This window comes from Cavia porcellus, unplaced genomic scaffold, assembly GCF_034190915.1.
Source record: "Cavia porcellus strain 051 isolate PalLab524CR breed Dunkin Hartley unplaced genomic scaffold, mCavPor4.1 scaffold_27, whole genome shotgun sequence".
Taxonomy (NCBI): Eukaryota; Metazoa; Chordata; class Mammalia; order Rodentia; family Caviidae; genus Cavia; species Cavia porcellus.
This window is the reverse complement of record NW_026947510.1, coordinates 5,969,735-5,984,357: the sequence shown is the minus strand read 5'-3', so window position 1 is coordinate 5,984,357 and position 14,623 is coordinate 5,969,735. Positions and strand designations below refer to the sequence as shown.

General features: G+C 41.1%; 1 protein-coding gene across 3 annotated transcripts in view; it reads right to left on the bottom strand.

Moving 5' to 3' along the window:
* Xpc (XPC complex subunit, DNA damage recognition and repair factor) overlaps positions 1–14,623 on the bottom strand; it is a 32,740-nt gene that overhangs the window by 11,867 nt on the left and 6,250 nt on the right. For all 3 annotated transcript variants that reach the window (XM_063237789.1, XM_063237788.1, XM_003463184.5), the window contains 5 exons: positions 12,812–12,927; positions 8,972–9,092; positions 8,048–8,132; positions 6,237–6,394; positions 5,763–5,883 (listed from right to left, as the gene is read on the bottom strand). In XM_063237789.1, coding sequence (XP_063093859.1) covers positions 5,763–5,883; positions 6,237–6,394; positions 8,048–8,132; positions 8,972–9,066 — 459 coding nt within the window. In that variant the 5' untranslated portion in view covers positions 9,067–9,092; positions 12,812–12,927. The remainder of the gene's footprint in view (positions 1–5,762; positions 5,884–6,236; positions 6,395–8,047; positions 8,133–8,971; positions 9,093–12,811; positions 12,928–14,623) is intronic.

The following is a 14,623-nucleotide window of genomic DNA, read 5'->3' as shown; positions in this document are numbered from 1 at the left end:
CACCTTGACAGCATGCTTATTAGTGAAATTAATGTCACGTGTGTATAAACATTGTATTGTTTCATCAGTATGATAAGGAAAAAACATGCATTTTGTTCCAGAGATAATGGCTTCAGCCAAGCAAGGACTTAGGCTATACCTATCTTTACTTTAACTAAACCACTGTGAGCCATATGGAGTTGACTTTTGGATGTCTTAGGAAATTTCTGATGTGCTTAAGGTTTGGGTTTTTTGCATGTGGATATCCAGTTGTCCCAGTATATTTATTGAAGGTATAATCCTTTTTCCACTTAATTGCTTTTGTATCTTTGCCAAAAATCAATTTTCTATTTTGTGTATCTATTTTGGGACTTTGTGTATCTATTTTAGTACTTTGGTGGTTTGTCTGTCTCAATATCATGCCATTTTGTCATGATTTGGTGTAACTTTGTATGTTGTGGGATTTGGGAGGGTTGGAGCTCTAATTTTGTTCCTTTATCAAAGTTGTTTAGACTATTTTGAATCTTTGCTATTTTTACACAAATGTATGAATCAAAATGTTAATCTTTATGAAAAATGATGTTGGCAGTTTGAAAAAAGCAATGTATTAATGTCATTTCACATACCTTTTACATTTTACCTTCACATATTTATATATGTGTATTCCAGCTTTTCAACTAGACTAATAAGTTCCTTGAGGACAAGTACTATATTTCATTACAAAACATATTCAATAAAATTATAAAAAGAAAAAATAGGATGTGATCAAAATTTTGTAAGAAAAATCATGTATGAATACAGACATGTATATCTGAAAAAGCATCCATATGCTGTTATAGGTGTTTACATTGAACACGTAATTAAAAGAAAATACAATGAAATGTCACTTTGGAGGGAAACGCAGGAAATATCAGTATCATCAAATCACATGTGTTCTCTGCTTTCTACTTTCCTCACATAACCCTTTCTTTCCCTTAGAAGCTGCAGCTGGTAAGGATAGGTGCCTCCTTGGGGTCTGGACCTCCACATAGCAAAAGTGATGACGTGCTCCCCACACGGGCCCGACCATGCTCATCACTCACTCTATGTAATAGCTTTGATCCCTCAAGCCTCTTTGTGTTTGGAGGGTCACCGGACTGCAGGGCTGCATCCACAGATGAGGTCATGGCTGAACACACAGTGTTAGGCGATGGGGTCTGGATGGAGGTTGTCACTGTGTGTGGTCTGAGAAGCTATCTGTCCTTGTTCCTGCTTTTCCCTTCCCTGTTTCCTGGCTGCTATGGATTGAGCACCTTCTCCTCCAACAGGCCCCTCTGCCATCCTGTTCCTGCCTTGGAGCCAGCTGACCATGGGCTGAAACCATAAGCCAAATAAATCTCTCCTCTTAAGTTTCAGGTATTTTGTCCCAGCAACTGGAAAGCTAACATACTATGATACCCTAGAAAGAAAGAGGTAAAAATCAGAAAAAGGGATGCTGGTTAGAAGCCATGTTATAATTTGAGAAATAATTCTTTTGGGTTTTTTCTGGAGTCACAAAGTACGAAGGTCATACCAAAGGGAAGGAAATATCAAAAAAGCATCATAACCTGAAGAACACTAGGGTCACATGGCCACTACATGTAACACAAGTCCTGAAACAGAAAAGAAACACCACAGGAAACACAGGCAGTCTAACTGATGTCTACAGTCTGATACTGTCACACCAACAGTAATGTCTCTGCTTCTTAGAGCACAGGTTGAGCATCTGGGTAGCTGCGTATCAGCCACCAGCTGAGTAAAACAGACTGTATCACCTATCATTACCCATGCCTTGTCTTCTTTCCTGGATTAGGAGGAGGACCTAAGAGATAGGATGACAGTACTCTGGAAACAGTCTGCTGCTGCCTAAGCTCTGACGGTCATCACCTTTAACAAGCAGTCTAGTGGCGTGCATTGCTGAGGGGAAAAACATCAGGTAAAGAAACCATATAATCCTTGTGCTGATAGATTAAGATAATCTAGGATGAAAAAGAACTTTCTAGAACCATAACATTTTCCAAATATATCTCAAGGAGAAAGAGAAATCTGAACAGATTTCTAACAGTAGACTAAATCAGAAATGAAAAAGTTCCCAACACAGAAAAATCCAGACCACATAACTTCACTGTTGAGTTCCAACAAACATTTAAAGAAGAATCAACATCAACCTTTCAAGAACTCCTCCAAACAGAAGAGGGAACATTTTCTAACTCATTCCATAATGCATCATTATTCTGTTACCAAAGCCAGATAAAGACAATGTAAGAAAACAACAGACCAATGTAACTGATGAATTTAGATGCAAAACCCCTCATTGAATTACCAGCAAACCAAATCCAACAACACGGTAAAAGGAGTAGGAACAAGTGGGACTTCCGGGGATGCAAAGGTGGTTCAATATGGATAGGTGGAAAACCTATCCATATAATGTATCACACTGCTAGAACAAAAGGAGGAAAAACTATAGGTCACCTCAGTTAACACACAAGCAGCACTTGACAAAATCCAACATGCTTTCATGACACAAACATTCAGAAACTAGGAGTGGAGGGGAACTTTTTCAACACGGTAAGGGACTTTGATGAAACCACAATGGTGAAAGATTGAACATTTCCCCCATCTTAGCTTGGGAACAAAGCAAAGATTTCAGTGAAGTCCTCGCTGGAGCAATTAAGCAAGAAAAAGAGACAAAAGGCACGCAAAATGCAAAAGAAGTAGTAAAATTATGCTTATTCACAGATGACACGATCCTACACACAGGAAATTCCAAAGAATGAGCACTGTGAGTGCAAGGGTAAGAAAATATTCAGTTATCTTTCCAGAGGGTAGAGGTGTGGCTCATAGTAGAGTGCACATTTAACATGTGAGGCCATGCGTTTGAACCCTAGAATCAAAAAACAAAAATAAAACAAAACACTAAAACAGAAGCAAACAAACAAAAAACACAAAAGGAAAAATTTGTTAAAAATTTTCTCTACATACCTGCAATGAATGATCTAAAAAAGAAATTAAAACACAGTATCATTTACAACAGCATCAGAAAGAATAAAATACTCAGGAAAAAACACAACTAAGGAGGTGAAAGCTATGTACACTGCAAACTATAAAATATAGCTGAAAGAAATTAAAGACACAAATACAGGGAATGATATCATGTTTATGAACTGGCAAACAACACAGCTATTTCTCATTTAATGACCTGTTTAACATCTGTTCAAATTTACAACTGAAGCACACTGCCACTCAGATTTACAACTTGATTTTTGGTGGAGGCAAGGTACAGTTCTGTACATTTTGTTTATGAAGCCTCAATTTTTTTTTTTGGTACAGTACACCTTGTTGATACAACACTATAATCTTTGCTAATTGTAGTATATAGTACAGTACAGTCTTGTAGTTTTATGTTGTTATATATTACAGTACTGCATGGGAGAATTATATAAATAAAAGCAAGTTTGGGCTTTCTTTTGATCATTTCTTTGCTCTGAATATTGTAATGTACATACTATGTAAAATTCCTCACTCGGTAACCATTTCATTTAATGACCTAGCCACAGGACACTCTGTCATTAAATGAGGACCGTCTATACCAGCCAGACAGCAAAGCTGCCCAAATCAATCCAGACTCAATGCAATCACTATCAGAACTCCATCAGTTGTTATTACAGAAATAAAAATGCAGACTATCAAATTCATGTGGAACTCCAAAGGAACCATACAGCCAAAGCAGTACTGACCAGGAAAGATAAGAGTATTCAAAGCTACAATATCAAAACAATGCAGTGCTGGCATAAAAAAAGAGAACAGACCAACGGGACATACCCAGAGGACAGATAGGAACCCAAGTGATATTCAACAAGAGTGCCAAGAGCACCAATCTCACTGAGAAACTAGACTCTGTAATCAACTGTCTTAGTTACTTTTCTCATTGCTGAGACAAATCCCCAACACCCAGAGTTAATGGAAGGAAGATTTAGTTAGCTCACGGTTTGTAGAGGTTTCAGTGCATAATCCATTGGCTCCAAGGCAGGATGGTGTGGCATCACAGGGGAGAAACAGTTCATGGCAGGTCAAAGGCAGCAAAGCAGTGAAGCAGCAAAGCAGCAGCAGCAGCAACAAACGACCCTTACTTAGTGCAGGTAGCATACAAACCCCCTAATGGACCAATTTAGTCATCCAATATTCTTCATCTCAGCATCACACACTCCAGATCCAGCCACCTCTAAAAAGACCCACCTATAAACACATAAGGCTTTGGGGAGACATCTAGATACATGCCATAATACCAAGCATGACAATAATCCAATAAACAGCCAAAACAAAGGTCTCTTCAACAGAGAGTGCTGGGACAACTAGATTTCCACTTGAAAGGATTTCTAGGGAAAACATATAGGTGTCAATCTTTATAACTTTGCATTTGCCAGTGAATTCTTAGATATGACATCAAAAGCACAAACAACAAAATAAAGGTAGGTAAGTAGGACTTTGTTAAAACAAAAACCTCTTGTATATCGAAGGGCTTCAAGAAAGACAACCTCTAGAATAGGAGGAGACATCTGTGAAGCAGCAAGAGGGCTGTGTAGGGAGCTCTCGCACTTCAACAATCCGGCAACCTAGCAAGGGCCCAACAAAACAGCAGCAAAAAAAAGAGTAGCAATGGCCTGCAGAGAAATCTCCGCACAGTAGATACACAGCTGACAGCCCACAAAGGACACGAATCCTCACGTCAGGGGAATGCAATCAGAATCAAAAGGCATATATACCACCAACACTCACTGAAGAGCTGGAACCAAAATCGCAGACCGTAAGGAGTGTGGCAAGGATGTAGAGGACGGGAACTCTCGCTCACTGCTGGTGGATATTATGGAGCAGCAGTTGCAGCGAACAGTGTGGTGGCTCCTCAGAAAGTTTAACAGACATGTGTCACATGGCCCAGCATTTCTCAGGTTTATTCTCAAATGGACTGAAAGCAGGGACTCATAAATGTACATGTAGACATGCACTCTTCACAAGAGCAAAGAGGTGGAAACCACCCAAGGTGCCCATGAATTGATAAACAAAATGTAATATATACATGCACTAAAATGTTATTCAGTCATAAACAGGAGTGAAACACTGATACACTGCAGATGACCCCTGAAGCCATTATATGAAATGAAAGACAAAAAGTCACAAGTTATATGATTTATTTTATATGAAATACCTAGATTAGGAAAATCCAGAGACAGGAAGCAGACTGCCTAGTGCTTGCCACACAAGGCAGGAGGAAAGGGATGGTGATAAAGGTGTGTTTCATAGGTATACATGAGGCTTCTCTAGGGATGACACAAATGTTTTTAGAGATAGAAGTGGTGGTTTCACCATTCTGACTATACTAAATAGTCACTAAATTTGCTCCCTTTTAAAAAATCTGTAAGATCCCACTTTTGCATATTTAAAAAAAAAAGAGACAACAAATAATGTATGTATATGAACACATAAGAATAAACTCAGGAAGACAAATGTAAATCTTAACGGCTTTCTCTGGGTGGTTATATCACAGCACTGATGAGTGGCCTTGGAGATACCTTAGACTCTTCAAAGTGGAGTCAGGAGAATACCAAGACACTGCTCATTTGACCCTGACATACATAAGAAGTCTGGTCTCTATCCAAGCAGGGAATCTGGGGATACTAAATGTCAGTATACAAATCAAATGGATCTCTCAGGAATAAAAGCAATTTTCACTACCATCAGTTAATATTGTTACCCAAGGGGTCACTTACATGGACCAACTCTTCCTCATCTCGTGCAGAATAAATAGCGAATCTCTTTTCCAGCGTGGTCTGCAGGTTACCTTGCTCAGGCACTGAGAGGTCCGCATTAACAGTGAATGTTCCGATGAACCTGGGGAGAAACCAGGTATTCCCTGTGCAGCAGTGAGAGTGAAAGGCAAGTTCTATTCGTTCTCAGCCAAGACAACCAAAATGTAGGGGAGGGAAGGGTGTCAGATCAGGGCAGGCAGGCCCGCTGCGGGCTGATCCCTATCAGCACTGAAGTCCCACCCAGGTATTACCAGCTGAGGTGCTTCCCTAACCTCTCACCTAGACTGGGGATCTGAATCTACAGGTCTGGCTTGCCCATCCACATACTCGGGTGCCTGGGCTCTCTCCTCTTTTCCCAGGTGCTGTGACCTGAGCCACTCCCCAACCCTGAGGCCCCCCCCTCCACCCTACCCTGCATTAGGCACAGGGCCTTACCACTTCACCAGGTTGGAAAGGTAGCCCAAGTCCACATCTTCAGGTGGCACCTTGGTGAAGCGAGCTGGGACAATAGAGAGGCCAATGGCTAGCAGGTCTGGCTGGCTACAAACACTGTTTCGATAGAAGCCATTTGCCAGGAGGCAGAGTAGATGAACCTGCAGAAGGAAGGGATGGAAGGAAGGCTGGGAACCTGCTGAGGCTGTGTCTCCACAAGAGGTCTGCAGGCAGGAAGTACTTAGTGGCACACAAGGAAATAAAAACACCGTGTGAGCCATTGTCCAAGACCATATCTTCAACCCTCTCCTCTCCTTATACTCATTCCCTTGAAGAAATCATCCAAGTTTGAAATACATACTTTTCCTCTGAAGGTCTTGTCCTAAGGCCAGGTATGAGGATTGCTACAGACAACACTCAGTTGTGGGCTGCTCCCCTAAAGTCAGGGGAGAGGGGTGTGGGGAAAGAACAGGAAGCATGCAGAGAGTGGGGGCCCTCCATGTCACTGTCTCCACTTGAGGGTGCCTCTGATCAACTCCGCTGCCACTGCACACCCTGCGCCTCTACCCCTCACCACCTCACCCTACTGAAATGATTCCGCAGCTTTTGTCCACTTCCTACATACACCTGTGTCATTTTCCTGTCACAATCAACCTGCTTTCTCCTAACAGTCTATCTTCACTAATGCTGGTGCCTTCCTTCCCTCACATAAGCTTCAAACCTCAGTCATCTTGCTTCTTCTTGCCTCCATCTCCAGCCCCACCGTGAGGTGACAGAAATGGAGCCACTGCGTTCAACTCTGGGAGTGGGTGTCTCTAGTCTTACCATCTTTCCCTCCAGTGCCCAGCACACCTTCCTGGCCTCCCACCTCTCTCCTACACAGATCTTCCACAGCACCTCAGACCCCCAGTCAGCTTTCCACTGCTGAGCATCATCCTGACTCCTGCTCTGAAGTCTTCTCACTCCTCTGCTGAGCCCACAGCCTCCTCACTGTAGGCCACATGTGTTTCAGGGCTACTTCTTTATTTTCAGATTCTGGACTATCTGAATAGACCTTGATTAGCTGAGCATCTTTAATCCCAAAGTCAAAAATCGAAATCCTGGAACTCAAAAAGTTTAGTTGTTTTTTTTTTTTTTGAGCCAGGTGTGGTAGTGCACACCTGTGGTACTAGTACCCCAGAGGTGGAGGCAGGAAAATCTCCATGAGTTCAAAGCCAGCCTTAACCACATAGCAGGACCCTGATTCAAAACAAAAACAAAAACAAAAACAAAGTTTTGCAGCATTTCAGATTTTGGATTTTTGGACCGGTGAGCAATTCTCATTCCCCACAAGAGGACCAGGTCTGTGCACAAGTTCAATATTAGCAGGGGCCACAAGCACAGGCTTTCACTGCACTCAGAATCAAGGTTGTTAAATGGTTGGAAGAGGAAATGGGAAGTGAGTCCCTGTTACTTAGCCCTGCTGCTTGTCACTGCACTACAGGTTACTCTGCATATAATGTGGCCTAATCCTCATAGCACCCTCCAAACTGGGCAGTATTATCAGCTTCTACTTCACAGGTGAGAAGGCAAGGCTGTGAGAAAATGAGACACGTGTAATAAAGGACTGGGGTTGCAGTACAATGTGAAGGTCTTAGGTTCAGTCTCCAATGCTCCAAAAAAAAGAAAGAGAGAAAAAGAAAAAAAACCATTTGCCAGGGTCACCTTGTAGGCAGCAGAGCCAGAGATAAAGCCTAGGCTTGACAACTGAGCACCCAATTCTGTGTGATGCACAGAAATTCTGCCTTTCCTTCCTTTTCCCTTCCTGTCCTTACCTTGTGTGTGTTCTCGTGGACTTCCTTATTAAAACGTTTCATCATCCTCCGAAGATGGGTCTCAAACTCCATTTTTATCTTTTCCCTTCGAGGCAGAGTGAGAACTTGAGAATGAGGTGGGGGAGTGAGCCAGCCCATGTTCCTGCTCACTGAGACAAGGGAGCCTGTATCTTGCTTTCCTGCCAAGACTGTGCTACCAAGCACACCTGCACATTCTTCTCACCTGCAAACTTGAGTTGGGTCTTCACCCAGACTTGGGCCTCTACCTGCACCACCATGCCTCAAAAACATGCCTTTGAGCTCACCTTCTCCAGAAAGGCTTTTCCGTCTGCCCTCCTCCCTCATTATGAAGCATCATCTTTGTGTTAACATAGGACATTCTTCAAGGGCAAAATCTTTCATGTCGAGAAAGCCTGATGCTTCTTGAATGACTGTGATCATCTCCCTCTTCCTTGCCTAACAATAGCCCCATGATACTGTGGAATGCACAGGCTTCATGCTACATTTTACAAGATACTGCAGAGGTCTTGGGCATCCTGCAACAGACTAAGCCCCCTACCACAGTAGGCACTATCTTACGTCCTGTAGCAAAAAGTGCTAGGAAACAGCATGCACACTTCCAAGTCCACTGACTGGCTGGCTGGCTCTGGCAGCATCACCTAAGCTCTCTCCCCTGGCTTCTCATCTCTGATGCTGTGCTGAGGCTTAGCTAATGCACTGATAACCCACCCGCTCAGCCCCTGGCACACAGGAGAGCTCTCTTCCACCTCCACCTCAGCTGGGACAGAGTCTGAAGGGAAGCCCAGGTGCTCTCTGGAGTTCCTGACCACCATGTACTCAGCTGTGTTCCCTGTATGTTTATCATAAGTTTCAATCTATGGCCCATTACATAGAACAGCAACCTAGATCCTGGCTTGGCCTTACCTTCTTTCTCTTGTTTTCACCTGTTCTGGTGTTTCAATTTCTATCTCCACTGGCTTCAGAGGCGGAACAGACTGTGAGGCCGAACTTCCTCCCATGTCATCTTGTGCAGGTCCGCTAAGTTCTAGCAATGATAATTTTTAGAAATCAAGTAACAGTAATAATAATAGCTAATACACTGAACAGGATCAAGATTCTGCTGGGAAGGAGAAGTAAGGAATGGATTTGAGGTTCGCAGTGGCATGACTGCTTATTACTAGGCTTTGAGTTCCTAGGAAGACGCTGCACTAAGTGTTCATTCATTCCCATCTAGCCTGGACAATCTTCAACTGAGGGAACTGAAGCACAGATATACTGAGCTGAATTAAACACAGGCCCTTGTCATCAAAGAGCCAATACCCATGAACATATTTTTTTAAACCAAATTAAGAACAATCTCCTAGTGTATTACTACAGTAACACTGATCACAATATGCTCTGCCTAGGATTATGTAATGGGTGTCTGTCTTCCTCTCTCAGATAGAAACCTGTAACTGACAAGGAACACATCCTTGTCAGCTCCTACCTCCACACCCCGATATAGCTTGTATCACTAGTTGAAAGAAACAGAATTTATCTGCCTCGATCTAACTGGAGACTTCACTAGCAAAAACACTTCTAAAGGATTCTGACTCTCGAGGACAGGACACCTTGCTAGAAATGAATACATCAATGAAAAAAACTGTTTCTAGCTACAGACCCACTAAAATGAACCAGAATTAAAGATCTTAATATTAAAACAGAAACATTAAACCCACTGGAAGATAGAATCAGTAAAACTCTTGAAGACACTGGTGTAGGTAAAGACTTTGTGAATAAAACTGTGATCACACAGGAACTATCACAAAGAATCAACAAGTAGGATTTCATCTTATTAAAAGGTTTTGCACAGCAAGGGAAACTATCAACAAAGTCAAGTGACAACAACTTACAGTCTGGGAAAAACTATTTGCAGCTGTTCCTTAGACAAAGGATTACTGCCAAGAATATATAAAGAATTTTAAAAAGTCAAGCCTCCTAAATTCAGAGATGCAACCCAAAAATGGGCATCTGAGATAAATGCACACTTCTCAGATAAAGAAATACAAACAGCAAACAAATATATGAAGAAATGTTCGATATCACTGGCCATTTAAGAGATGTAAATTAAAACAACACTGAGATTCCATCTCACTCCAGAAAGAATGGCTGTTATAAAGAAATCAATCAATAACAAATGCTGGAGGAGGGGCTGTGGGGAAAAAGGAACCCTTCTCCATTGTTGGTAGAAGTGCAGATTGGTACAACCACTGTGGAAATCAGTGTAGAGATTCCTCAAAAAACTAGGATTAAAGGTCCCATTTGATGCAGCTATTCCTTTTCTGGTATTTACCCAGAATTAAAAACATCATACCACAGTGATATATGTGTACCCATGTTTATAGCAGCATAATTTGTAATAGTAAAATCTTGGAAGCAAAATCCAAAAGGCCATTAACCAGGGAATGGATAAAAAAGATGTAGTTTTTGTATACAATGAAGTACTACTCAGTCATAAAAGGATAAACTGCAGATTTTTATAGGTAAATGGATGTAACTCAAGTCCATGCTCGTACATGAAATAAATCAGACTCATGCAAGCTTCATATTGTCTTCCTAGTATGAAAAACTGAAAGAGTAAACAAGATATTATAAATGTATATTAATTCTGGAAATTATGTCATGTTAGTCTTCCAAAGTTTTTTCTTCCTTTTCAAAATGGTTTTAATGATTTCAAGTCTTTTAGATTTTCATAGAAAATTGTTATTTTCCAATTGTTTCATCTTAAAATGCGTCTTGAAATTTTTAATCTCTCTGTAATGTTTTCTAGTTTTCTGTATATAGGTATTATAAATTCTGTGATGAGATTTATCACTATTTTATATTTTAATACTCTTGTAACTGATGTGCTTTGTTTTTGTTTGTTACCATGAAGTAGAAGTATAGTTGCTTTTCAATAAACATTAGAAAAATAAAATAAAATAAACCAGGGATTCTAGGAGAATAAAGGTTGATATCAGGCCCGAACCAAGGAAAGTAATGGTAAACCTGGAAAATATTATCTTAGAAAGCAAAAATGGTCTCCACAACTAATGAAACCAAGTCAAAATATGTGGTGGTACAGCCTGCTCAAACTGAGCTTCAACAAGTCAGGTAAGATGAATCTTAACAGACAAAAAGAGATATAATGCACCATCTATGAAGTATCCTTATGCAAGAAAAATAATCTTAAATCAATCAAGTCTTTGAATTTAACTTATAGTTTGTAAGAAATATAAAGGATACTGATCTAAGTTTAACATTCCATGAGATGTCTGATTGTTTATCAGACAAAACTAGAATGTTAAACAAAAAACCACGAGGCCTGCACCCTTCAAAAGAGGCAGAATAGCACACACATGTAATCTCAGATACTTAGGAGGCTGAGGCAGGAGGATCATAAACTGAAGGTCAGCCTGAGCAAATTAACAAGACCCTGTCTCAAAATAAAGTAAGTAAATAAGGCTAGGGGTGTGAATCAGTAGTACAGCACTTGCCTAACATGTACAACTCCCCTTCCTGGGAAGGTGGGGTATATAGTTCTGGATTTAAAAAGAGTAAAAAGACATAACGATTAAATACAAGGCTTACAAACCCACTAAATCATGAATTATCAAAAAGACAAAGGTATAGCTATAGAGATTTTTTTTTAGATTAGTTTAGTGTTTTTTGGACAGAGGCTATCACTACGTAGCCTAGGCTGATCTCAAACCCACAGTGATCCTCCTGCCTCAGTCTCCCCAATGGTAGGATTATAGGTGTACACCACTATGTCTGGCACATAACTGGGGACTTATTTTTATTCTCTTAACTGTGATAGGGTTGTTTTATCACATAGGAGAATGACTTACTCTTAGGGCATGCTGATGTGTTTAGAAGCAGTGTCAGGATGTCTGCAACTTACTTTCAAATGGTCCCATAACATGTGAAAGTTGAAGAGACCCTCCATACGCTTTCCCAGTTTTTGTAGGTTTGAATACTTTGAAAGTAAAATGCTGGGGGCTGGGGATTTAGCTCAGTGGCATAAGTGCCTGCCTTGCAAGCAGGCAGTCGTGAATTCGATCCCCGGTACCGATAAAAAGCAAAAAGACAAAACAAAACAAACAAACAAACAAAAAAAAACAACAAAAAAAGAAAGTAAAATGCTAGGAAAAAAATCATGTTCAACACAAGGAATCAGGAATGATTATATTAGCTGCTATTTACTGAGTATATGATGGCCCAGACCTTTACATGTGCAAATATTTTTCCCATAATAGTCCTAAAACTAGAATACACACTCATATTACAAACCCAGTATTTACAAAATGCTGCCCATGAAAAACCTGTGCTCAGGAAAGTGAAATTCTTGCCCTGGCAGCTATACAAGAAGTGAGGCGAGGCTTTGCACTAGGTTTGATTACTCCAAAACTGTCTCTCTATTCAGCTTTGGCAGTCACCAGAGCAAGAAAATATACCACCTTCTTTGATATCTTGCACACAAGAGTTTTCCTGTCATGGCTGTGTATCTCTGTAATCCCAGCTACATGGGAGTTAGACCGGAGGACGGCAAGTTCAGGGCCAGCCTGGACAACTTAGCAAGACCCTACTTCAAATTAAAAAGGGTCGTGGATATGGCAATGTGGTACATACCTCCAGTTTAACAAAAAAGAGAACTTCCTACTGCAACCTTCTTTTCAGTCTTAGGTTGTGACAGTCTCAAAAGAAAACAACGGTATTGCACTAAGGTGAGGAAAGAGGTCTCACCTTCAACCTCTTCCCAATCATCTTCACTTTCTTCCTCATCTCCTTCATCACCGCCATTGTCCGTGACAGCCTCTCTCTTTGGACGCTGTGCCTTCTTGAGGTCACGTGAAAAGTCTCTGGTAGAGAAGACAAGAAAGAAGATGAAGAGGTCTCAGATATCCTCACGTAACTTTCAAGCTAAACACATTTTTTTTTTTGTCTATTTTTCTTTTTATCGGTACCAGGGATCGAACTCACGACTGTCTGCTTGCAAGGCAGGTGCTTATGCCACTGAACTAAATCCCCAGCCCCAAGCTAAACACATTTTAAAAACTCACCTTTCTGTTTACTTGTGTTAAGACTCCATTGCCATTACATATGGAAGAATCGTGAGTTGAGACTCCTTTTCCTCCATCAGTGAAGCTCTCAAAATCTCATCAAGACATGCTCTGATTATCAGTTTCATTAACACTAGTTCTGCTGTTGAAACACAGAACCTATTGCCTACAATCTTTGTGCAGGAAAACACAGCTATGTTTGGAAATGGTGAACCCTAGGTTCATAGAAGCCACAGTAGCAATATGAGCTTCAGACCCAAAAGCAGTGATATCTAATGCATTCATGTGCAGTTGAAAGTCACAAAGAAGAGAATTTGCATTTGCTGATCCACCTAAGAACCAACTCAGCCTTCTTTCCACCCTTAAAAATATGATATAAGGAAGCCTAGGCATGGTAGTCAATGCCTGTAATCCCAGTATTGGAGGCTGGGGCAGGAAGATCGTTATGTATTCGAGGTCAGCCTGGGTATATAGTGAGTTCAAGGCCAGCCTGGATTACATAGCCAAGACCCTGTCTCAAAAACAAAACAAAAGAAGACTTAAGGAAGCTAAAGGTAGTAGAACTCTTAACTTCAAGATAAGTGAGGCTCTGAGTAAACATACATTCAGAAGCATGGACAATTAACTAATTAGGTAGCAACTGCATATGCAAGTAGCTAGCTAAACAGTTCAAGACTAAACAGCTGTTACTACATATAATGCACTTCTTCAAATCCATATATAAATGTGTCTAGAATGCTGAGTTATTTTAAACTTTCATTTTGTGGTACTGAGGATTGAACCCAGGGCCACATGTTAGCTCTGAGTTACTTTTAGCTTGTTTAAACATCGGTAACACTTACATTAAGTGATGCTATTATGTAAGATTTTAGCATATGTAAAATAACCAACTCTCAGCCTTCAACTCTAATAATGCACACTTTTTTTTTGCCTACCAATTTCTCGAACACTCTATTAACCAAAAGCTTTCCTTAATAATAAACATTTCTGTCCATGTGCTAAGGGTTTGACTAGCAAGTTATCATGTGAGAGCAAGGGGGATCAGAGCTTCCTTGCCAGTACCGTGATCTATCTCTGAGTAGCTATCTCTGGGAGGAACTTCAACAAGCAAGCAAGCAAGCAAGCAAATGTCTGAGAGGACAGAGGAGCTACAGGGCCTGCTTTCCCTGCCCCTTTCCACTGCTGCCCTCTACTGGATACTCTACAGCCCTGCAGGATCACAAGCTCTGGAACAGCTAACCCTGCAAGCCAGGTAAGCAAAGAACCTTCTACTGTACTTTCTGCTTTTCCTTTAACTGCTTCCCCCACTGCCTGCTTGGGAGGCAGATAATCAACTTGTGCACCGCATGTTAACATTAAAGGATCATATGGCAAAACACTCAGCATACACTACACAAGAGGCTCCAGCAGAAATGCCACAGGCCTGAAGAGTGAGCCACAGGTGGTTCCAGTCTTGAAGAGCTTTGAGGTTCAGTGTGCACATATGGGTAGTGTC